The 24,554-nt window shown below is 56.5% G+C and overlaps 1 protein-coding gene across 17 annotated transcripts in view; it reads left to right on the top strand.

Moving 5' to 3' along the window:
• Positions 1-24,554, top strand: part of MCF2L (MCF.2 cell line derived transforming sequence like) — a 195,612-nt gene that overhangs the window by 165,178 nt on the left and 5,880 nt on the right. For 10 of the 17 annotated variants that reach the window (XR_004428947.1, XM_033177185.1, XM_033177184.1 and 7 more), the window contains 19 exons: positions 4,315-4,434; positions 4,869-5,060; positions 5,765-5,956; positions 6,838-6,997; positions 7,942-8,015; positions 8,242-8,315; positions 10,654-10,720; positions 11,629-11,744; positions 13,585-13,654; positions 15,188-15,280; positions 15,382-15,474; positions 16,737-16,862; positions 17,830-18,051; positions 18,324-18,416; positions 18,951-19,029; positions 19,187-19,253; positions 20,323-20,441; positions 20,764-20,856; positions 21,878-21,952. Coding sequence is in view for 16 of the 17 variants with exons in the window: in XM_033177185.1 (XP_033033076.1) it covers positions 4,315-4,434; positions 4,869-5,060; positions 5,765-5,956; positions 6,838-6,997; positions 7,942-8,015; positions 8,242-8,315; positions 10,654-10,720; positions 11,629-11,744; positions 13,585-13,654; positions 15,188-15,280; positions 15,382-15,474; positions 16,737-16,862; positions 17,830-18,051; positions 18,324-18,416; positions 18,951-19,029; positions 19,187-19,253; positions 20,323-20,441; positions 20,764-20,856; positions 21,878-21,952 (2,125 nt within the window). In the remaining variant the exon portion in view is untranslated. The remainder of the gene's footprint in view (positions 1-4,314; positions 4,435-4,868; positions 5,061-5,764; positions 5,957-6,837; positions 6,998-7,941; positions 8,016-8,241; positions 8,316-10,653; positions 10,721-11,628; positions 11,745-13,584; positions 13,655-15,187; positions 15,281-15,381; positions 15,475-16,736; positions 16,863-17,829; positions 18,052-18,323; positions 18,417-18,950; positions 19,030-19,186; positions 19,254-20,322; positions 20,442-20,763; positions 20,857-21,877; positions 21,953-24,554) is intronic. The other 7 variants (XM_033177191.1, XM_033177183.1, XM_033177192.1 and 4 more) reach the window with 2 other exon arrangements.

The raw sequence follows: 24,554 nt of genomic DNA, 5'->3' as shown, positions 1-24,554 counted from the left end.
TGATGCCCATGGGGCCTCCTGTGCCTGTGCCCTGGTCCCAGTGCCAGGAACTGAGCCATGCCATGCGATTGACTTCGGCTTAATGCAGAAAAGTCTCCACTTGCCGGGTGGAGCCTGTGAGATTAAGTGGGGCTGAGCCTTGAAATGCACCATTGATGACTGCGTCATTGTATGGAAAGGTGATTGAAAATCGGCTTACTGCAATGCACTTACACCTGCATTATTCGTAAATTAGCAGGAAGCCTTTGCTCTCCCTTCATAGTCATTTGCATGCCCTTTTATTCAACATGCATGTATGATGTCCCTGCTATGTGCCAGACTGTAGGACAGTGTCACAGCCTTGAGGTGCACGTCGACACAGCCGGTGCAGCCAGACCCAGACGTCTCCCGCCTGCGGCCCCTCGAGAGAGACTCACCCGTGTCTCTCGCAGCGCCCCCCCCCCCCAGCAACTGCTCATCTGTCCCCATGGCTATACTTTTGCCATTTCAAGAATGTGACGTCAATGAATCCCACAGAATGTCACTCTCGGGATTGGCTTTGGGGCTCGGCACAGCTCTCTGCCGACCCCCAGGTGCCGGTGGGCTCCCTCATTGTGTTCCCTGGTGTGGACGGACCACAGTTCTTTCAATCATTCACCATTGAAGGGTATCTGGGTTGTTTCTGGATTTGAGTATTCCAGACAAAGCTGTTACAAACATTCATGTACTGATGTTGGTGTAAATGTCAGTTCTCATCATTCTTTGGCCTAAACGCCCAGAATGTAATTGCAGGGCTATATAGTAGTTGCACGTTTTGTTTAAGAAAGTGCCAAACGGTTCTCAGCATAGGAGTGACTAGTTGCTTCCCCTTGTCCCCAGCATGTGGTGGTGTAATGATTCTTTACATTATGCTCACATCCTGATGTGCGTGCCATGGAATCTCACGGTGGTTTTCCGTCGCGTTTCCCCAGCGCTGATGGCGCTAAACTAACCTTTCCGTGTGCTTATTTGCCATTCGCATATCCTCTTTGGTAAAATGCCTTATGTCTGTTGCCCATTTTCTAACTGGATTGTTTGGTTTTGTGTTTTTGTTTTACTGTTACATTTTGAGAATTCCTTATATACTACAGATACTAGTTCTTTGTCACCTATGTGGTTTACGGATATTTTCTCCTGGTCTGTAACTTGTCTTTTCATCCTCTTCACAGGGCGTTTCACACAGCCAAAGCATTTAATTTTGATGAACTCCAACTTGTCAATTTCTCCTTTTAAGAATTATACTTTTGGTCCTAGATTCCAAGTATATTCCGCTAAGCTTTTTTCCCCCAAAATTTCATAGTTTTACATTGAAGTCTATGACCTATTTTAAGTTAATTTTTGTATAAGGTATGAGAATTAGATCGTGATTTGTTTTTCCTCTGGATGTCCAATTGCTGTAGCACCGTTTGTTGAAAAGGCTCTTTCTTCCACTGGATTTCTTTTCCACTGTTGTCAAAACTCTGGGCACATTTATGTGGGTCTGGTCTGGAGACTCTATTCAATTACATTTATCTACATGCCTGTTCCTCTGTCCATACCACAGGGTTTTAATTACTGCAACTATATAATGTCTTGAAATCAAGTACACTCATTCTTCCCTCTTTGTTTTCTTTTTCAAAATTGTGTTAGCTTCTAGTTCTTTTGCCATTTCATGCCAATTTTAAAATTATCTTGTCTACATATACAAAAACCAATTTCCTGAGGTTTTCATAGTAGTTGTGTTAAACCTGTATTTTGAGGAAGATCAGTGTCTTTACTGTATTGAGTCTTCTAGTCGACAAACATGGTATTCTCAACACTTGTTTTGATTTCTTTCATCAGTGTCAAGTAGTTCTCAGCACACAAGTTCAGTACGTATTTTGTTTGACTTACCTTTAATATTCCATTTAAAGAAGTCATCACAGTATTATATTTTTAATTTTGGTATTTATGTATGCATTGCTGCATATAGAAATACGATTGATTTTTGTATATTTATCTTGTCTCCTGCGACCTTGCTGAGCACACATATTCTAGATGGTTTTTTGTAAAGTCCTTGAAATTTCCTGTAGAGACCATCATGTCATGTGCAAATAAGGACAGTTTGGTTTCTTCCTTTTTGAAGACACACCTTTTATTCTACCTCCCAACACCCTGCCCCACTGCATACTGCACCAGCTAGAGCGTCCACCATTTGATAAGAGTGGTGAGACTGGACATCTCTGCCTTGTCCCCAACCTTAGGGGGAAAACGTTTAGCTTTTCACTATCAGGTATAATGGTAGTTGTAGGATTTTTGTAGATGCTCGATAAAACTATCTGGGCCTAGAGATTTCTTTGGGAGACTTAAAATTATGAATGCAGTGTCTTTAATAGTTATGCAGCTATTGAAACTATCTGTTTCACAATGAGATATAGTCGCGTGTTTTTCAAGGCAATATGTAGGGTTGTTATAGTATTTCTTTTTTATCTTTTTGATGTCTGCAGGGTCTGTAGTGATATTCCCTGTTTCGTTTCTGATATTTGTAATTTGCATCTTCTTTCTTTTTTTCTTTGTCAATCTAGGTTGAGATGTGTCTCTCCTCATCTTTCCAAAGAACCAGTTCTTTGTTTCATTAGTTTTTTCTGTTGTTTTTCTGTTCTCAACTTAATTGATTTCTGGTCTTACCTTTATTATTTCTATGGATTGCTTTGATGGGAACTTACACTCTTTATTTGAGACTATTCCTCTTTTCTAACATGCATATTTAATAAGAACACTATAAATTTCCCTCTCATCACTGATTTAGCTGTGTTCCACAAATTTTGACGTATTGTATTTTCTTTGTCATTTAGTCCAGTTTTTTTTTTTCCCCCAATTTCCTTTGGAACTTTCTCTTTGACCCATCAATTATTTAAATGTATGTTGTTTGGCTTCCAGTATTCAGAGACTTTCCTGTTGTCTTTCCATTCTTGATTTCAAGTTTGATTCATTGTGATCAGAGAACATACTCTTCTGTATGATTTCAGTTCTTATAAATGTGCTGAGATTTGTTTTATGGGCCAAGAATATGGTCTTTTTTTATATATGTTCCTTGCTTGAAAAGAATGTGTATTCTACTATTGTTAGGTGAACTTTTATAAATATCAGTTAGATTCTGTTGGTTGATGGTATTGAGTTCTTCTATATCCGAGCTAGTTTCTGAGAGGTGGTGCATTATCCATAACTCAGTGGCTGTGGGTTACATGGAAGGAAGTGTCAGACTTCAGCTGTGCCAGATGTAGGGGGTTCAAGGATGGACAAGAATCCTGCCTTCCTGGACTTCAGCCCCAGGCCATCTGAACTACAATCTCCTTGGCACTGGGATGTCTGCGTACACACCCGTTCGTTCTCAGGATTATTTCCAATAACAAAAATTAAAATCTTTTGTATTTAAAGGAGTAAGCAGTTACATGTTTTAAAAATCAGGCCAGGCATGGTGGCTCACACCTGTAATTCCAGCACTGTGGGAGGCCAAGGCAGGTGGATCACCTGTGGTCAGGAGTTCAAGACCAACTTAGCCAACATGGTGAAACCCCATCTCTACTAAAAATGCAAAAACTAGCTGGGCGTGGCGGCTGGCCCCTGTAATCCCAGCTACTTGGGAGGTTGAGGCAGGAAAATCACTTGAACCAGAGAGGCAGAGGTTGCAGTGAGCCAAGATCACGTCATTGCACTCCAGCCTGGGCAACAAGAACAAAACTCCATCTCAATAAATAAATAAATATTAAAATAAAAATCATTTATATGACACCTGTTGTCTTCCTGCCAACAGCAGAAATCGTAGACATTAGAAGTTAGTAGCAAGCTAGAGGGGACTGAGTTACGTAACTCTCCACGCCCAGGATCGAAATCGTAAACATTAGAAGTTAGTAGCAAGCTAGAGGGAACTGAGTTACGTAACTCTCCACTCCCAGGATCCAGCAGGAATGCCGACAGCTCCAGCGTCCACATTGCTGCCGCTTTCGGCTCCCAAAGCCCTTGTCCTTGCATGATCTCACCTTCTCCTCATGCTGTTCTCAGGCGTGTGGTTGATAAACGGAGGCACACCCAGGCCACAGAGAAACAAGTGTCCTGCCAGTGGTCAGTGAGGTCACTGGTGGGTACCCAGAGGCCCCACAGTCCCCACTTAATGGGTGACCACTCAGGGCTGACTTTGCGCCTGCCTGACTGTGGTCCCTGCTTCATTGATGACCACTTGGCCCGATTTTGAGTTCCGTCACTTCCCTGATCTGGAGCGGGTTCTCTCTGTTCAGGTGAGGGAGACGCTCCCCTGAGATGGGCCCTCCTCTGTTCCAGGTCAAAGCCATCTTGGACGCAGTGTGCCAGAAGGTAGCAACCTTCACGGACATTGGCAACAGTCTGGCGCATGTGGAGCACCTGCTGAGGGACCTGGCCAGCTTCGAGGAGAAATCGGGCGTAAGGCGGGGTCCCAGCTGGGGCGGTGGGAGAGTGTGAGCAGCAGCATCAAGTGCCGCTCAGGAAGGGGCAGGAATGGGACTCCTGCCCACGGAGAAAGGGCCCCCACAGCCCCTAGGGGTCGTCCACTGGGGTGGGGGCTGCTGCCTGTGCACCTCCCCTCCCGCACCCCACCCACAGCACGTGGCCCTGCCCAGCCTCCTCTGGGTCAGCTCCCTGCAGACGGGCAATGCCCTTTGTTGGGACCACCACAGCCCCCAGAAGCACTTGCCACAGAACAGCTCTGGGCATTAGGCGGCATCTCAGTCATCCACAGCAGTAAACAAAGAAAGCAAGACACACATGTGCCCCGGGACACACATCCCATACAGCGAGGCGCCGTCTGCCTCGAACAGAAAGAGACCTGAGCTGGTCCTCTGGGTGGCCGTCTGCAGGTGGCTGTGGAGAGGGCCCGGGCCCTGTCTCTGGACGGCGAACAGCTCATCGAGAACAAGCACTACGCCGTAGACTCCATCCGCCCCAAGTGCCAGGAGCTCCGACACCTCTGCGACCAGTTCTCTGCAGAGATCGTGAGGAGGAGGGGGCTGCTCAGCAAGTCCCTGGAGCTGCACCGCCGCCTGGAGACGGTAGGCCGAGCCGGAACTACACCCCAGCTGTGAAACCAGCCTCTTCCTCCCACCTCCACCACCGGCTGACCCTTGTCATGGGGAGGGCAGCTCCTTGGCTGGAAAACATCCTTCCTTTCTGGTCTTGCTGGCCTAGCGGGTCTTTTTCTAGAATTCATTTGCACAGTTTGATTTCTTTTTTTTTTTTTTTTTTTGGCTCACTGCAACTTCTGGTTCCTGGGCTCAAGGGATCCTCCCACCTCAGCCCCCAAGTAGCTGAGACCATAGGTGCATGCCACCGTACCCAGCTAATTCTTGTATTTGTGTGTGTGTGAGAGATAGAGATGGGATCCCACTATGTTGCCCAGGCTGGTCTCGAACTCCTGGGCTCGGGTGATCCTCCCACCTTCACCTCTCAAAGTGCTGGGATCACAGGCGTGAGCCACCCTGCCCAGCCCATAATGATTTCTTTAAAAGATCCAGAAGCTTAGGGCCTGGTTGATCCTACTGTACTTTCCCTGCCTCTCCGGGCCCCGCCCTGGGTAATTCACTGGCCTTGTCCAGCACTGTGTCCCCTCAGGGTGCTTTGGACAGGGTGGCGGGAGCATGAGGAGCTGGTAGTCCGGGATCATGTTGGGAGGACGCCCCGACAGCATGTGCCTGGACAGGGTGGTGCACTCACCTTCTCATGGCGTCCTGCCCTTGGCAATGCTCTGTGTTTCCAGTCCCTGAAGTGGTGTGATGAAGGGATTTACCTGCTGGCCTCACAACCTGTGGACAAGTGCCAGTCCCAGGACGGCGCGGAGGCTGCCCTCCAGGAAATCGAGAAGTTTTTGGAGACCAGTGCGGAAAATAAGATCCAGGAGCTCAACACGATTTACAAAGAATACGAATCCATCCTCAACCAAGACCTCATGGTAATGCTGACTCGGGCTCTCCGTTTGCAGCTCACCGTCCCTAGCAGTGGGGCATTCCTCTGTGGGGAGTTTTAAAGAATCATTTAATGAATTATTTTTATTTATTTATTTTTTGAGACAGAGTCTCACTCTTGTCGCCCAGGCTGGAGTGCAGTGGCACGATCTTGGCTCATTGCAATCTCTGCCTCCCAGGTTCAAGTGATTCTCCTGCCTCAGCCTCCTGAGTAGCTGGGATTACAGGCATGTGCCACCACACCCGGCTAATTTTTGTATTTTTAGTAGAGACGGGGTTTCACCATGTTGGCCAGGCTGGTCTCGAACTCCTGACCTCAGGTGATCCACCCACCTGGGCCTTCCAAAGTGCTGAGATGACAGGTGTGAGCCACCACACCCGGCCCATTTAATGAATTACTCCCAAATAATAGGCATTTGAGAGAAACACACAGTTGGGAGGTCGAGTTGAATTTTCCTTTCAACACAGAAGTTATTTCCACGCCAACCCTGCGAGGTTGCCATCCCATCTCTGCTGGCAGACTTCGTGGCATGGGCGTGTTCTTCAGGAAGGGCCTGGCCCTGGGACCTGGTGATGCCCTTGAGACCAGGCTCCTCCTAAGCCCTCCACATGCCTGGGGAAGGCTGCAGGCCTCTCCCTCACATGGAGCTGCCCTTTCCCAAGACCGGGGTCCCACCCCGTGGGTAGGCTGCATCCCCTTCACCGTCCATAGCGGCCAGGGCTGGACGCAGCCACACTGCACTGACAGACTCAGCATGGAGAACATTAAAAGTGGGGGTTGGGTGTGCCCTGGCACATTCTGCGTGTGATCGTGTATTTTTAATGACGCCAACACGTACAAGGCGCCTTACTGAGCATGTGGTTTCAGGAGCACGTGCGAAAGGTCTTCCAGAAGCAGGCGAGCATGGAGGAGGTGTTCCACCGCAGGCAGGCCAGCCTGAAGAAGCTGGCGGCCAGGCAGACGCGGCCCGTGCAGCCGGTGGCCCCCAGACCCGAGGCACTGGCAAAGTCGCCCTGCCCCTCCCCAGGTCTGTGTGGCTACCCTGTGCCCCAGGTGCTGTGGGACCCTCAGGGAGCCCCGGGCGTTGAGAGCTTGGAACATCTGAGCAGCCACCTGCAAAAGCTGTCTCCACACGCCTCCTCCCCTTCCACCTCCGGGCCCCAGTTCAGGGCCTGAGGGCGGGTTCCTGCCACCCCTCGCCCATGTTTATAAATGGAATTTTGTCAGGACCTGGCCACACACATCTTGTAGGCATTGTTTGTGGCTGCTTTTCCATGAGGCTGGCAGGGTTCCGTGGTCTCAGTGAAGCCCACGTGACCCAAAACTGAAAACGCAGAGTTCCCACGGAGGAACCACCTCCAGCTTTCCCAGCTCCAGCCTCTCCGCAGTCTGTCCTTTCCCGGTGCTATTGCCAAACAACGTTCCTCACACACGGCCCAGACTCTGGGCTCCCGGAGCCCTGAAGAGCCACGTCCACGCACCTCAGTCCGGCCCACATTGCTGGTCCCAAACCTGCCCCCTACACCAAGCCGGGTGACGCTCCATTTCCCAGAGACTTTCCTGCCACCTCCATGTCTCAAAACAAACCCTCTTCCCATCCTTGCTGGTTTCTCACACACGAACCCACGAGGCGAGCTGCCACCCCAGCTTGGTGAAAGTCAGCTGTGAATCTCAGGGGCCCTGGTTGGCCAGGCTCTTGCCTTCCTGTACTGGGTCCCAGGCGACCTTCTTTTCTGCCTGTTGGGAGTTCTCCCAGGCCGGAGTGCACAGGCACTGTGTCCCCATGGGCTGAGGGAACATGGGGTGACTCAGAGCAGCGAGACCCCATGGTCCTCCCCCTTCTGACACCACTGCCTATGGCCTCAGAGGCCAAGTCCTGCCCTCTCCTTGGGGCCTTTTCCTGCTGGGCGCACGTCCCCTCTCCAGAGGGTCAGAGGGGACTTCAGGCCCCACTCCCCTTCTTCCCAACAGGCATTCGGCGAGGCTCGGAGAACTCCAGCTCCGAGGGCGGTGCGCTGCGGAGAGGGCCCTACCGGAGGGCCAAGGTGAGGCTTGCCCATGACAACCCCGCCGTCCACACCCTCCTGCTTGGTTCACACCAGGCCTGGTTCTCCACGTGGCCCCTGCCAGGCACGGCCTAGCTGCCTGGCCAGCTCCCCATCGTGGGAGCTCAGCCCTGTCCCCATACGGGAACCAGTGGGCTCTGGCCTTGAGAGTTGGCCCTTGAGGCTCTGTCCCGCCTTTCAGACCTGACACTGTTCTTCTCTCCAGAGTGAGATGAGTGAGAGCCGGCAGGGCCGCAGCTCCGCAGGGGAGGAGGAGGAGAGCCTGGCCATCCTGCGCAGGTAGGTGCGCTGGCCTTCTAGCCTCATGGGCCCTCCCACCGCAGCCTGAACCACCAGGTGCCGTCAGGTACTCGAATGGATGCCTCAGATAGAAGGCTGGCGCAGAAGTCATTGTGGTTCTTACTTTTACACCAACCGATACCCAGAGGGCCTGCCGTGGCTCGAGCACGTGTCCTGGTCCCCACCACGTGAAGCACACACATGCCACACACGCACCACTGGGGGACTCGGGAGGGAAGAGAGGGCGATGGCTGAATGCAAGAATAAAGGGGCATCTCCACCCCAGCGAGAGCCTCCACCCTCCACTGCCATCCACAGGAGACACCACTCAAAGGCAGTGGTGCCAGGCAGCTGGTGTAGGGGACGGCATCGTCTCCAGCCCTCCTCTTCCTCTGGGATTCCTGGACCCTCAAATTCAGGGAGTGTTGTGCAAACAAAAGCAGTTCCCTTTCTTGGCTTCCTTCGCCTTCAAGAAAGACCTCACTGGTGCAGGGCCAGGGAATGCAGGTCCCCAGAGCAACACTGGGAAGGAGCCAAACACCCATGAGGCACATGGGGCTCCCTCCCAGAGGCCCTCGAGGAACAGCAGGAGGCCCCTTTGACCATCAAAACTCCAAAATCAGGAAAGAAGAAAAGGCTCTTCCTGATGTGCTGACAAGCAGGTGTCCACAGGCGGCATCCAAATGATGCTGCAGGGTTGGGAGACTGCGCAAAACTGGGAATTACAGTAAACTGAACTTGGTGTGAAAGCTCAGTCTGTCACTTCTGGCTTCTGATGGAAGCTGGTGAAGCAGGATGGGGGAAGGGGGAGTTGCCAAGAAGCTTCCAGGCATATGATTGTCCAGAGGAGTGTCCAGGCAGGCTCCGTAAGATTGGACAGAGGACAGTCCAGGCAGAGGAATGTCCACACAGAGGAGGGTCCAGGCAGGGGAGCATCCACACAGAAGAGGGTCCAGGTAGAAGGGCATCTGCACGGAGGAGGTTCCAGGCAGAGGAACATCCGTACGGAGGAGGGTCCAGGCAGAGGAACATCCGTACGGAGGAGGGTCCAGGCAGAGGAACATCCGTACGGGGGAGGGTCCAGGCAGAGGAACATCCGTACGGGGGGGGTCCAGGCAGAGGAACATCCGTACGGGGGAGGGTCCAGGCAGAGGAACATCCGTACGGGGGAGGGTCCAGGCAGAGGAACATCCGTACGGGGGAGGGTCCAGGCAGAGGAACATCCGTACGGGGGAGGGTCCAGGCAGAGGAACATCCGTACGGGGGAGGGTCCAGGCAGAGGAACATCCGTACGGGGGAGGGTCCAGGCAGAGGAACGTCCGTACGGGGGAGGGTCCAGGCAGAGGGGCGTCCGTACGGGGGAGGGTCCAGGCAGAGGGGCGTCCGTACACGGAGGAGGGTCCAGGCAGAGGGGCGTCCACACGGAGGAGCAGCAAGTGCTCGGCCCTGAGACACAGAAGGAGTGGCCCTCGGCTGGCAGTTCCTGGGTTGTGAGAGGGAGTCCCGAGCCCTCTTGCTCCCCACTCCTCTCCCCTGTGCCAAGGTGGGGCCCTTACATGCTGACCGCTTGTTTTGGAATGAACTTGCTGAATAACCTCAACCCAGGACCAGCCCCCAGCTCCAGTTTCTGTGCATCACATAAGCAGCAGGAGCCGTAGGCTGCTGAAAGATGCTCACACCAGCAACAAGACCTGCACAGCCAGCTTGTGCGCCCTCCCCTTCCGGATCCAGCGCGGCGGGTGCTGGGCCACTCCCTAGACCACTGCCCACCTGCTGGGTGTGAGGGTGTGGGCAGGGAACAGCTCTGGTGATGCCAGGCCCCCACCCTGGCCACACGGGCCCACACATACCCACCACGAGGAAGGCTCAGGGAGGCCGGGCAGCGGGCGGGTGTCGTCTTGGCAGAAGAGACTCGGGTGGATTCTAGGGATGGATCCTAGGGGTGGTTTGACTCGCCCATGAGCATGAGGAACTGAGCTCATTTTGAGCAGGTGGTACCCAAAAGCCCAGGAGGCAGGGTGGGGAATCCCTCCTACCAGGAGTGTGTGCCAGGCCAGGGGCAGGGAATCCCTCCTACCAGGAGTGTGTCCCAGGCCAGGACAAGACAGTGATGGCCAGTCTGGGAACCAGGGAGCGTCTGGCCTCTGTCTGCAGGGTCTGAGGCCGAGAGCTGGGAGGGGAGCCCCAAGGAGCGTCCAGCCCATGAGCTTTGGGTTGACGCCAGTCCCCTCTTGCTGGGCAGGCCATCGTTCTAGGTGGCACCTGTGAGACTGCGGAGCAGACCATTCCTGCCCTCCCAGTGCTAACCTTTTTTGCTCTCCACATGACCTGCCACCAGGCACGTGATGAGTGAGCTCCTGGACACAGAACGGGCCTACGTGGAGGAGCTGCTGTGCGTCCTGGAGGTGAGGCTGGACTTGGGGAGGGCCGACCACCACGTGGCCTCACCTGCACTACCTGGTGGGGCTTCCTCTGACAACTGCTGCTCAGAGCAGCGCTGCTGTCCACCACATGCACATGAAAGAGCGTCCACAGCAGCCTGGTCACAGCAGCCCCAGACGGAGAGCCCCTCAGGGCCTATCAGCAAGACACGGACCAGGCAGCTCAGGGGGATCCGCACAGGGGACAAGGCAGCTCAGGGGGTCCGCACAGGGGACAAATGTAGTAACAAGAAAGAGGAGCTGACACACAACAGATGCACGAACCACATACAGATTGTCGCAAACACAGGCCACAGGGTGCATGTGGTTCCTGGCACAGAGCACTCCAGGGCAAGCAAAACTGGTTTGGGCTGGGGGGCAGATTAGGGGTGACCTTGGCAGTGGGCTGTTGCCTGGGTGAGCTTGATGTGAGTGGTGGTCACCTGAGTGTAGACGCATGTCTGATTCACCCAGTGTGCACAGGTGGTGATCATCTGAGTATAGACAGTGAGTGTGCAGAGGTGGTGGTCACTTGAGTGCAGACAGGTGTCTGATTCACCGAGTGTCCACAGGTGGTAGTCACCTGAGTGTAGACGGGTGTCTGATTCACTGAGTGTGCACAGGTGGTGATCACCTGAGTGTAGACAGAAGATTTGCACCCTCTGTTTCAGTTACAGCTGAATCATAAAAGGTTTAAAGCAAGAAGGGTAGAACCTCCACCCCTTTCCCCCAAATTGGTGCTATTCATAATACTTTTGCTTTGGTGGATGCCTGTCCAGATAACTGTCTTAGAAATCACCTAAGAATAAAGAGGAAGGGACGGCCTGGCCCACAGATGAGCCTGTGGGTGGGCTGCAGCCCAGGACCCCCGCTGACCTCTGCTCTCCCTGCAGGGCTACGCCGCGGAGATGGATAACCCCCTGATGGCTCACCTCCTGTCAACAGGCCTTCACCACAAGAAGGATGTTTTGTTTGGAAACATGGAGGAGATCTATCATTTCCACAACAGGTGGGCCCTTCCTCTCGACACAGGCGCGCACCCATCATCTCTCGCAGCTAATGATACTGGCTTCAGGGGGCTGGAACGGGGGGTGCGAGCCATGCCTGACTGGGAAGGGGCGCCCAAGGGGTGGACTCACAGAGGCACAGGCATGAGTGTGGGTACATGGGGCCATCTCTGAGTGCCCACGTGGCACCGTGCCTGGTGGCTTGCGCCCAGGCAGCCGAGTTGTAAGTGAGCCACCAGCCGTGAGGAGAGGGCTCTGAGCCCCCCGAGTGCACCATTTTGTGGTGCAGGAAATGGGACCTGCCCGCCCCTCATCCCCTCCTCATCCTGCTGGGCAAGTGGAAGTTGGAACCCCTCCCAGGTGTGTATTCAGCCCTTTGGAGGTCACGAAAGCCACACCACATGGCAAGTCCTGTTTTGTTCCCAAGCTTTTGAAAAGGACGGCAAACTAGGCATTCCTTACTCATCACGGGGACTGCCTGCCCCCCGAGCGACCGTGGTCTCTCCAGCGTGGGTGGTCTGTCCCCCCGAGCGACCGTGGCCTCTCCCGTGCGGGTGGTCTGTCCCCCGAGTGACCGTGGCCTCTCCCATGTGGGTGGTCTGTCCCCCCGAGCGACCGTGGCCTCTCCCATGCGGGTGGTCTGTCCCCCGAGTGACCGTGGCCTCTCCCATGTGGGTGGTCTGTCCCCCCGAGCGACCGTGGCCTCTCCCGTGCGGGTGGTCTGTCCCCCGAGTGACCGTGGCCTCTCCAGTGCGGGTGGTCTGTCCCCCGAGTGACCGTGGCCTCTCCAGTGCGGGTGGTCTGTCCCCCGGAGCGACCGTGGCCTCTCCAGTGCGGGTGGTCTGTCCCCCGAGTGACCGTGGCCTCTCCAGTGCGGGTGGTCTGTCTGTCTGGCCTCTTGTCTCCACTCCTCTGAGCTGTTTGGGCTGCTTTAACACAGTTTTGAAGCACTCATGGGAAGGTGTAGAATGGGCATGCAGTGCAGAGTGCCAGGGAGGCTGCAGTGGACGGCCCCTGCTGCGTGTCCTGGAGGGAGGCCATGTGAGTGGCTCCCGCGTGGCTATGTGCATGGGGACCAGCGTACCCCACTGGCCATGGGAATCGCCAGTGCTTGGGACGTGGTTCTGACACCTGCTTCTTGCCCCGTGCCGTGATCGTCACCTCACCTGCCACTTACAAGGAGGCAGCAGGTCCGCAGTTGACCACCAAGAAGCCTTCCACGTCCACGGAGATTGGGCAGAACCTCAGTGTCCCTTAGTATCTGTCCTCACAGTCCCCCAGGTCTCGGCCAGTCCTGCACACAGGGGTCCCCACAGCTTTAAGCTTAGTGCTCATGCCGCGAATCCGTCCCCCAGACGATTTTCCCCTCTGGCCAGACTTTCTCAGGGGACAGATGCAAGTCAGAAACTAAAGGGAACCAGCCCAGGAGCCTGGGGATGGCGCTGCCTAGGGCCAGGACTGAGGGTGTGTCTGCAGAGAACCCACAGACCCACGGCCAGTTATGGGGGCGGCGCCTCCAGGGCCCTGAAGGGTCCCATCTCTGTCTTTGCCTGTAGCCCTGTGAGCCATGTGTGTGCTGAGGGAAAAGCAGCTCTCTCCAACTTCTGTGTGCAGCCAAGGCCCGAAATATAAGGAGACTCAGCCTGGGGCTGCACCTGCTGGCGCCTGAGAGCTTGGTGCTCAGGACAGGCGCGGCTACAGCGTCCCCAAGTCATGCGGAGCATTGTTGCCACATACACAGCAAGGCATATAAGGCTTCTGAGACATGATGTCTGTCCATTTGTCACCAATGCCACGTGACTCGGCCTGTCTCTCATACACTTTAAAACCTTCCTGGTCTAGGATATTCCTCAGGGAGCTGGAAAACTACACCGACTGCCCGGAGCTGGTTGGAAGGTGCTTTCTGGAGAGGGTGCGTGCTGCTTTGATGTATATTTTGTCTTGTCACAGCTTCTCAGACTTACTGAATAATGACTTCAGATTCTACTGCAGGTTCCCATTCTAACCAACTGAAATCACAGAATGCAAATGTTTTCAATTTGGCTGAGATAAAATGATGCTCCTGTACCCCCAGAACCTCCTGTACCCCAGAACCTCCTGAACCTCCAGAACTTCCTGTACCACAGAACCTCCTGAACCCCCAGAACCTCCTGTACCGCAGAACGTCCTGTACCCCCAGAACCTCCTGAACCTTCTGAACCTCCAGAACCTCCTGTACCCCCAGAACCTCCTGTGCCCCAGAACCTCCTGTACCACAAAACCTCCTGAACCTCCAGAACCTCCTGTACCCCAGGACCTCCTGTGCCCCAGAACCTCCTGAACCTCCTGTGCCCCAGAACCTCCTGAACCTCCAGAACCTCCTGTACCCCCAGAACCTCCTGTACCTCCAGAAGCTCCTGTGCCCCAGAACCTCCTGAACCTCCTGTGCCCCAGAACCTCCTGAACCTCCAGAACCTCCTGTACCCCAGAACGTCCTGTACCCCCAGAACCTCCTATACCTCGGAACCTCCTATACCCCAGAACCTCCTGTGCCCCCGAACCTCCTGAATCTCCAGAACCTCCTGTACCCCCAGAACCTCCTGTACCTCCAGAACCTCCTGTGTCCCAGAACCTCCTGTACCACAGAACCTCCTGTACCCCAGAACGTCCTGTACCCCCAGAACCTCCTGTACCTCAGAACCTCCAGAACCTCCTGTATCCCCAGAACGTCCTGTGCCCCCAGAGCCTCCTGTACCCCCAGAGCCTCCTGAACCCCCAGAACCTCCAGTGCCCCAGATCCTCTTGAACCCCCAGAACCTCATGAACCCCAGAACCTCCTGAACCCCCAGAACCTCCTGTCCCCCAGAACCTCCTGTGCCCCAGAACCTCCTGAACCCCAGAACCTCCTGTACCCCAGAACCTCCTGTGCCCCCAGAGCCTCCTGTACCCGTAGAGCCGCTTGAACCCCCAGAAACTCCAGTGCCCCAGAACCTCCTGAACCCCCAGAACCTCCTGTCCCCCCAGAACCTCCTGAACCCCAGAACCTCCTATGCCCTTAGAAACTTCTGAGCCCTGTGCCCTAAAACCTTTTGTGCCCCTAGAACCACCTGTGCTCTAGAGGCACCCAGGAGCAATTACACTTCACAATGGGGCTAGGGTCTGTTTTTTGCTAAATAACAGGTAATTTGTAAAACTGCCAGAGAAAATGCTAGAAGTTTTATTATATAAACAAATCAACAAACCACACCATAAACGGCCTTCTAAGAATGGCTGCAGTGGAACCCCGTCTCCACGCCACGCCTGTGCTCTGGGAAGTCAGCGGGGACAGGGAGCCCCATGAATGGAGGGCAGGCCCCCCAGCAGAGCCTGGGAGCCAGTGCTGGCCCTTGGAAGCTGTGAGGCGAGCAGTAGTGCCTCGCGGGGCTGGGAAGACGCTGTGTGATGTGGTGCCTGTCCCTTGGTGCAGATGGAGGATTTCCAGATCTATGAGAAGTACTGTCAGAACAAGCCCCGCTCCGAGAGCCTGTGGAGACAGTGCTCCGACTGCCCGTTCTTCCAGGTGTGTCCCCGGACCTTCCTTCAGCACGTTACCCCCTTTCCTAGCCGACTCCTGCGGAATAATGAAAATTGTGCAAACCAAAGGCTCTGGGTTGGTTCCAGGAATGCCAGAGAAAGCTGGACCACAAGCTGAGCCTGGACTCCTACCTGCTGAAGCCGGTGCAGAGGATCACCAAGTACCAGCTGCTGCTCAAGGTGGGCTCCGCGGTAACCGTGGCCCGGCCTCCCCCGGCACCCGCTGGCCAGGTCTCTGTGCCGCCCTGGGGCCCCGTCCCCATCGCGCCCTGCCCCTCCCAGGCCAAGGGCACCTCCTCCAAGCCTGTGCTGAGGCTGGGATGGCTGGGATGCCTTTCGAGGCCCTACTGTGCGCCGCTGTTAGGGGTGCTGAGGACGCAGGTGAGCAGACGAGTCCCCGTCCCCATGGGTTTCCACACAGCCCGGCCCGCACGGGATTCTGTGTGATGTGCTGACCCATCCCTCCAGGGTGGAACCGTGCCTGGATTATCTGGCACACAGCAGATAATCTAGGGGTGGCCTAGACTGGGGATTCCAGCTATGAGTTTGCCACGTGGGCCCCTCTAACCTTCAGGCAGGAAACTACAGCTCCATGCCTTTGGCCAGGGTTAGGGTGGCGAGAGGAAACTCCCCGGAAACTCCCCGGGGAGCAGGTGTGAGGGGTGTGCACCTGGGCATCAGGGTGGCAGGAGGGAGCTCCCCAGGGAGCAGGTGTCAAGGGTGTGCACCTGGGCATTAGGGTGGCAGGAGGGAGCTCCCCAGGGAGCAGGTGCCAAGGGTGTGCACCTGGGCATTAGGGTGGCAGGAGGGAGCTCCCCGGGGAGCAGGTGCCAAGGGTGTGCACCTGGGCATTGGGGTGGCAGGAGGGAGCTCCCCAGGGAGCAGGTGCCAAGGGTGTGCACCTGGGCAGCAGGGTGGCAGGAGGGAGCTCCCCAGGGAGCAGGTGCCAAGGGTGTGCACCTGGGCAGCAGGGTGGCAGGAGGGAGCTCCCCAGGGAGCCGGTGCAAGGGGTTTGCACCTGGGCATCAGGGTGGCAGGAGGGAGCTCCCCGGGGAGCAGGTGCCAAGGGTATGCACCTGGGCAGCAGTGTGGCAGGAGGGAGCTCCCCGGGGAGCAGGTGCAAGGGGTTTGCACCTGGGCATTAGGGTGGCAGGAGGGAGCTCCCCAGGGAGCAGGTGCCAAGGGTGTGCACCTGGGCAGCAGGGTGGCAGCAGGGAGCTCCCCGGGGAGCAGGTGCCAAGGGTCTGCACCTGGCAGGGGCTCTGCCCCCTCTGCAGCACCGCTCAGTCCGTCCTGGCTGCAGGAGGGCGGGCAGAGCAGCTCCCTACAGACCAGGGGAGGGTGAGCAGCGTCCCTGCCTCATGCCAAGCTCCTGAGGGGTCTGTTCTGGGGGAGCCAGAGCTCTGCGTGTCCTGACGGTCGCTTCACCCCGTGGACCTCAGGAAATGCTGAAATACAGCAAGAACTGCGAGGGAGCTGAGGACCTGCAGGAGGCGCTGAGCTCCATCCTGGGCATCCTGAAGGCCGTGAATGACTCCATGCACCTCATTGCCATCACCGGCTATGACGTAAGGCGCCCAAAGGCCCAGCCTTCCCCACCACCTCCGCGGAATATGCCAGTCCAGCACCTTGGCGGCCTCCCTGCACACTCCCCACGCTTTGGTGTGAATGTGCAGGTTCTGAGCAGGAGGTCTGGGGTGGTCCCTAGATAAGCCCACTCCCAGGCCCCGCAGCCGGGTCCACAGACCCCACTGGGCTCTCTGGGGCATGGAGAAAATCAGGAAGCGTCCGCTGCTTGGAGGGCACACATCTCCAGCAGGAATGCAGCTCAGACCTCCCTCCTTGTCTTCTCCTGGGGAGGAGGCATGGCTCGGAGCAGACGTGACGTCTGTTTCCTGGGCTGCGATTTGCAGGCTGGTGACTTAGAGCAAGTGGCCCCCGAAGGCACATGTCACTTTCCCCACAGAGCCCCACGTCAGGTCAGCTTGTTCATCTTTTGCCCCCCTCTTTATGTCCCCCCAGCCTCATTCTCAGGTTTTGTTTGTTTGTTTTAGGTAATAGAGTTGATTAATTGCAGCAGTTTTTGGTGTGTGAGATAACTGAGTGTAAATCCGAGGCCCTGAGGCTTCCCCTAGTGTTGACATCCAGCATGGGTGCCACACCGGCCACACGTGGTGAACCGGCGCTGACGCTGATTAGTGACTGAGGGCTGTTCCCCTCGGAGCTCACTCTGGGTGCTGCGCGTTCTGCGGTTTGGACAGGCGTGTGGCGTCCTGCACCCAGTGCTAGAGCATCACACAGAGCAGCTTCACTGTCCTAGAAGCCCATGTGTCCCACCGGTCCCTCCCTCCTCCCCCAGCCCCTGGCACCCGCTGACCTGTCACGGTCTCCATGAGCTGGCCTTTCCTGGGACGCCCTGCAGCTGGAATCCCACCGTGGGTGGGCTTTGCGAAACGGCTGCTTTCACTCGGTGATGTGCTCCCATGGCCCCACGCTCATCCCGTTCCTAACACACCCCTGCTGTCGCACATTTAGGGGAATCTCGGCGACCTGGGCAAGCTGCTGATGCAAGGCTCGTTCAGCGTCTGGACCGACCACAAGAGGGGCCACACCAAGGTGAAGGAGCTGGCCAGGTTCAAGCCCATGCAGCGGCACCTGTTCCTGCACGAGAAGGCGGTGCTCTTCTGTAAGAAGCGGGAGGAGAACGGGGAGGGGTACGAGAAAGCCCCCTCCTACAGCTACAAGCAGTCCTTAAACGTAAGTGAGGCCAGGTCCACAGCAGCAGCTCCTGGCCACAGACCCCAGTGGGGGGAAATCTGTAACTGGGTCCCTGTTGCCACAGACCTTGGTCTGAGGTGGCCACGCTGACACCCAGCTCTCATCCTTAGGTATGGGGGTGGGGGATTCTGCCATTCTTAGCCCCCATCCCCAAAGTATTTCCATCGTTTCGTGCCTGCACCAACACCTTTTTAAAACAAGGCGGTGGGTCCGCTGTGGGCGCAAACCCCGTCTCCGCTCTCTGCTGGCAGATGGCCGCCGTCGGCATTACGGAGAACGTGAAGGGAGATGCTAAGAAGTTCGAGATCTGGTACAACGCGCGTGAGGAGGTCTACATCGTCCAGGTGGGCCACCCACCCTGCCCCTGGCCTCTTCCACATTGCCATGAACCGTTTCTCACGGGAACCAGTGCTAGAATCTGCCATGAAGTTGCATCGAGGCCAGGAGCAGCCGCTGTGCACTTCAGGGTCCTGCCCTGGGCTGTCTTCACCCTGAGCTGGACCCAGGATGAAATGCGGGGAAAAGTACACATCAGAGGGGGTGCTGCGAGGAAATGGGCTTGGCCTCCCCAGGGGAGCTCGTGCGTCCCTGGACAGCGCAAGTGTGCGGACACGTCCAGCACGCAGGGCCGATTCTCGCAGTGGAGAGGGTGCTGTGCCCTGAGTGCCAGACACACCTCTTCAGTCAGTCCCGTACATGGGGCGCAGAGGGTCCCGCAGCCCGGGGCCAGCCCGCAGCGCTTCCCTCCTCTCCCGTCACACGCAGCCATCTGACCTTTGACTCCTAAGATGATCCTTGGATGTTCTGAGAGTGAAACCAACGTGTGTTTCCTTGGGGGCCTGAGTACTCACCTCCTGGCGTTTCTTTTGGGGAAACAGGCACCGACTCCTGAGATTAAGGCTGCATGGGTGAATGAAATTCGGAAAGTGCTGACCAGCCAGCTGCAGGCTTGTCGAGGTGAGGCTGTCTTCAGGCGATCGTTTTCCCGTAGCTTCCTCTCCAGGTGCATTTTTACATGTGTTCAGAGCAACCGCACAGTCCCTGTGTGTGCAAGGCGCCTTGGCATTGAAGTAAAGATGCTCATTCATGTGGTTTGTCTGCTCCCTCCTCGCAGAAGCCAGCCAGCACCGGGCGCTGGAGCAGTCGCAGAGCCTGCCCCTGCCAGCCCCAACCAGCGCCAGGTGAGGACAGACGCGTCGCCGCAGGCCTGTGTTTCTGGAGCACTCCGAGTGGGGGATTCGCACGCCAGGGTCCTCGGCCTCTGTCAGTGGGACTCCGTGGTTATTGGGGTTTTCCTTGAGGCCCTTGGTGTTGATATGCTCGTGGGTCAGTCCCAGAGGGTGCAGTTCCCAGATGTGTGCCTCCAGCAGTGCCCGCCCCTCTCCAGCTCTTCCCGGGCTGGGCTGTTTCACGCCTGTCCAGATCACAGCCACGCCCCAGCATTCCTGATCCTGAGACAGTGGGTGCCCAGTGGGGACCCGACGCGGATGGCCCAGCACATGTGTGGGCACAGTTCAGACTCCAGTCCTGACTGTGGCTTCATCATGTCTCTTCTTCCCTTGTTTTTTCTTTATTTTATTCATGACTTATTTTTTTCACTTGATCCTGTTTCTTATATGAGCTTCCTTTAATCATTCATGAAACAGGACGCAGACACGACCAAAAAATAATCTGTAGAACAGTAGTTTTCAAAAAGAAACACCTCCTGTCAATCCCCGGCCCCCGCCGAGAAAAACAAACCTCCTGCTTTGGAGCGAGTAGGGCGGGGCCTGCTCTCGTCCCGCCCGTCCGCGTTTAACTTAGAAACACGTGCAGACGGCCGGGCGCGGTGGCTCAAGCCTGTAATCCCAGCACTTTGGGAGGCCGAGACGGGCGGATCACGAGGTCAGGAGATCGAGACCATCCTGGCTGACACGGTGAAACCCCGTCTCTACTAAAAAATACAAAAAACTAGCCGGGCGAGGTGGCGGGCGCCTGTAGTCCCAGCTACTCGGGAGGCTGAGGCAGGAGAATGGCGTGAACCCGGGAGGCGGAGCTTGCAGTGAGCTGAGATCCGGCCACTGCACTCCAGCCTGGGCCACAGAGCGAGACTCCATCTCAAAAAAAAAAAAAAAAAACGCGTGCAAGAGATGCTGCTTTAGCATCAGGCTGGGTGCTGAGAGATATCTGAATGCCTCAGGTCCTTAGCACGTTTTGAAAAACTAACCAGACAACACACTATTTCTTTTTTGATTTGTCTGATGTCATCAGTCCCTCAAGAGGAAACTCAAGGAACCTCAAAAAGCTGGAAGAAAGGAAAACAGACCCCCTGAGCCTGGAGGGATATGTCAGCTCAGCACCACTGCCAAAGCCCCCCGAAAAGAGCAAAGGTGGGTGTGTGCAGGGACCAGGCCTCACATGGAGGCCTCACACGGAGCTGCTCACTGTGTCCGAGAAACACGCGCTTCCTGCAGTGTGAAGAAGGTTTGCAGAGCGTTCAGGGCCCCTTGCTCCCCCCTTAACAGAGCCCTAGGACCTCACAGAAGAGCCCCTCCCTCTCCGTTGCTCTGCACCCCTGTGTCAGCAAGGTCAGCCCCAGAAAGAGCCCCAGCCGAGACCCAGCGTGCAACCCGCAGCCGCCCTGGGCCCTCCCCGCAACAGCTGGACCGGGTTGCGATGCCCTCTGCATAGTTTCTTTCTCTTCCTTCATAGATGACACGGTCACTAGCTCTGCCTCAGAAAGCTCTGCGCTTTCCAGAAAGCGCTTTACCCTGCAGGGCTTTGCTAACCTCAAAGGTCAGAAAGGTAAAAGTAGCATCTGCCCGAAACCCACCCTCACCGTGGTGGCATCTGTCATGCATCGTGTGTGACCATTCGTGCCTCCTTCATCACAAGGGCGGCCACGCAAAAGCGTTTCTTTCCACCCTATCACGTGTTCACTGACGCTGTGTCTCACACACAGACACCCAGAGTTATCCTTTAGGGGTGGCTTTCCTTTGGAAAAATGAAGGCGAACTTTTCAAATGGAGGCTTGCTCAGAAACGGGAGCTGTACTTGGCTTTCCAGGGCCCCTCCTTCCTCTCCCTGCACCCCAACCCCCGCCTTCTCCCGCCTTCTCAGAGTTCCCTGCAGGGTGCTGACCTTTCCGGCTGCGTGGCTCTGCTCTGCCCAGTGACAGAGGCCGCTCAGCCATCTTCTGGGGCATCTGCTTGTGAATAGGGCTGACGGGACCCTTGAGACAGACGTCTAACGCCCTGCTCACCTGCGAGAGCTCCGTGCTGGGAAATACATGGCGGGGGAATGGGCCCAGGAGGCCCAGGAGGCCCTGGAAGCCGGCCCTGGCGTGCAGGCGGCTCCTCTGGGAAGCCCTGAAGGCCAGCGTGGACAATGGCTCTTTCCAGAGAATTAGGAGTGTTTTCCAATTTATAAAAATGCTTTTAAGTTGGCTTGAAACTTGAAACAAACACACGAACAACAGATTCTGGTGCTGCAAACTCTGCTAGCGCAGAACGAAGAAAACATCCCTAGAGACGGCCCCTGAAAGGACGCCTCTGAGTGCCGCAGCCCCCACTCCCACGCCCTCCTGGCCCCTCCCTCACCGCGCGGCCCCTCGACTCCCTGCATTTTGCTCACAGAAGCTCCTTTCTCATCAGTGGAAAGGGGCCACAACATGGGTGTCCCCTCCCGGCACAAGCGTGGGTCAGCCTCCTCGCCGCCTCCCTCCATCCCTCACTCTCTCTCCGGTTGTATTTCTGCCTCCTCCTCCTCTCTGCCGTTCCTCACCCTCTCTCTCTGGTTGTATTTCTGCCTCCTCCTCCTCTTGCAGCTTCTCCTACCAGTCCTGACAAAAAGGCCAAGCGGCACGAAGTAAAGAGCGACCCGACTCCTTTTGGTTTGCGAGGTAGAGTGGCACCCTCGGGCATGGCACCCACTCTGCGTCGGCAGGAAGCACGGCCCAGCTGCTGTCGGGTGGCCGTCAAGGCCACCTAAGGGGGAAGCTCGTGTGGGTCTCTGTGCTCCAGAGGCAGACATGTGGTTGTGTTCAGTGTGTGATGCTCTGGTGACAGGTCCTTGAGGACAGCACGCCTCTCAGCCGACTCCTCTCAGCAGGTCTGTCCGGAGCCTGTGGAATGGCCCACCCCGTCAGTGGCTGCTGGCCATGGCTGCTGCGCTGGTCACCCAGCCGTGCTGGTGGAGCTAGGTGGGGTCTCACTGCCCGGTGGCTGCTGTCGGCTATAGAGCACCCCGTTCCCCGCCATTCCCTGCAGCACAGTTTGCCCCAACACTACCTGCTAGGAACACAGAGCAACTGGCGGGCCGACCCAGACCCTCCTTTCCTGGGGCCGGCAAGGCCGAGCTCCCTGTGGAACCTGAGCTTTCTTTGTTTCCTGCTTCCCTTATATTCTGAGGGTGAAAACTGCCCTGAGAAGTCCAGAGACCTCCCCTGACCTGTTGAGGACCCTCAGGTGCAGCGAGGGGGCCTCATGTTTGCAATCTTCTTGAGTTTTCAAATAATTTGCAAAGGTTCCCAGGGGTGTAAGCAGAACCAGCCTCCCCATCCCGCCCGCCTCCAGAGCCTCCTCACATGACACTGCCAGCCCCATGGAGCCAGGCGGAAGCTGTGGCCACCCTGGGCGTGAGTTCAGAGGCAGGGAACTGGCCCGGTGTTCCTGACCGTCTTGCCTGCAAGTGGGTGGACGCCCGGCTCGCTGCATCAAGGCCCCAGGAGGCCCCAGGAGCTTGGGAGAAGGGAGCCATTTCTCCATTGACAGTCTCCTGGGAGAGGCTACTCTTGTCTGTTAAGCCCTCTCCGCTTGTGACCTGGAGCCGGCAGAGCCGGTCCCTGGTGGCGAAGGTGGGCCGGGCTGGCCCTGTGGGCCAAACGCCACTTCTGCTGTACTTTGGCCAAGCTCAGCCTCCACTTCTGCCTCCTCATCCGTGAATGAGACGGTGCAGCCTGGCGGGGTCTCTAGGAAGCCAGTGTGGTGTTAAAGCCGGGCCACTGCCCTTGGGTCATTTCTGCCATAGGCGGTGGCAGTGAGCCCAGGTGATCCTGGGTGGCCTGGGGCGCTGCCCAGCGCCCGCTCCCCAAGCCCTGCAGGTGGTGACTCCATCGAGCAAAGGCCGATGGCTGTTGTACAGAAAACAGAGGGTACCGTCCTGGCCATCATCCAGCCTCCTGCCTTCACATAGAATTCCCCATCTCCTGGGACAGTGCCACTGGCCTGGCCTGTGGCTGCCCGCTCCCAGGCGCTGCCGTTCCCATCACGGTCAGACCTCTGCGTTTCGCTGCTGGCCTCCCCCGTGCCCTGTTCCAACACGGCGCTCTTGATGGCCCACAGAGAGGCTCTGGGGAGCACTAAGCACCCACGGCCAGGGCAGCTCAAGAATCCCTTTGTGTGTCTGGTGGCACCGGGGCAGGGCCGCTTGGGTATCACCCTGCACAGGCCGGCCTCGCTGCCCCGTGGAGAGGTTCGTGTGTGAGGTCCTACCCGAGCCATGCTGGCTCCTCTGCATACACAGCAGCCACCCTTTTTTTGTTCCCACTGTCCTCAATCAGATTTTTGGTTCTGTCTGGCCAGAGGCCCCAGGTGTGGTGCCTCAGAGCGACTGGGGGCCTGGACAGGGAGGGCATGCTGGCAGCCAGACCCCACAGGCCAGTCCCTGCTGCTGTAGAGGAGGCAGCTGGGCCCCCATCCTGTGCTGTGTCTCAGCCTCCCTTGCTGGGGGCAGCTGCAGGTACACTCTGGAGGCCAAGCTGCAGGTCTGCAACCGGAAAATCACAGTCCTCAATTCTCACACAGATGCAGGCCTGGTTTGGTGCCTGGAAGGCTCAGCTACCTCTAGCTGTGACCCCAAGAAGGCAAAGCACTCAGGTGGAGTGGAGGGAGCGGCTCCATGCTCTGCTGGCTGACGGTGGTGTCCAGGCCCAGCTCCCTTCTCTACACAGACAGCAGAGGCCTGCTTAGCACCAGCTTTTCCTTGCCAGTGCAGTGTCAGCCTTCCCATGCCCCGCATCATCCATTGCAAGGAAGCATTTGCTTCCAGTGGCACCAAATAGGATTTGGAACCAGTTTGTGCCCAAACTCAAATCCCGTTAGCATCTGCCTTTTTCCCTGGAGTGCATGTGTCCTGCCTTGATGCATTTGGCATCAGGTGGGATGCGCTGGGCCTGCTGCCCGGTTGCTGCCTTTGCGTGTTTATTCAGCCGCGAGGGTGTCTCCCATCTCCCCCACATGGGAAAGGCGGGTGCCGTCCTCTGGGCACCTGGCAGGAGGAACACTGGGTCGGGGAGGGGGACATGTGTGGTCCCAAGTCTGGAAGAAACTCCTTCCTCTTCTCCCGCTTGGAGCTGTGTGGCCAGTGGGAGCCCATCTCCGCCACGGCACCTGCATGGCCTCAGCCTTCTGGTTCAGTGCCACTGTGCCAGGGGCTCCTCTCTTGCCAGTGGGGACCACAGCCCTCAGTGTCCCATAGGTCAAGGGCATCGGGCCCTCTCAGGG

This window comes from Trachypithecus francoisi, unplaced genomic scaffold, assembly GCF_009764315.1.
Source record: "Trachypithecus francoisi isolate TF-2019V2 unplaced genomic scaffold, Tfra_2.0 Lachesis_group18, whole genome shotgun sequence".
NCBI lineage: Eukaryota > Metazoa > Chordata > Mammalia > Primates > Cercopithecidae > Trachypithecus > Trachypithecus francoisi.
Note: the sequence above shows the minus strand (reverse complement) of the source record. Positions and strands in the feature narration are given on the sequence as shown.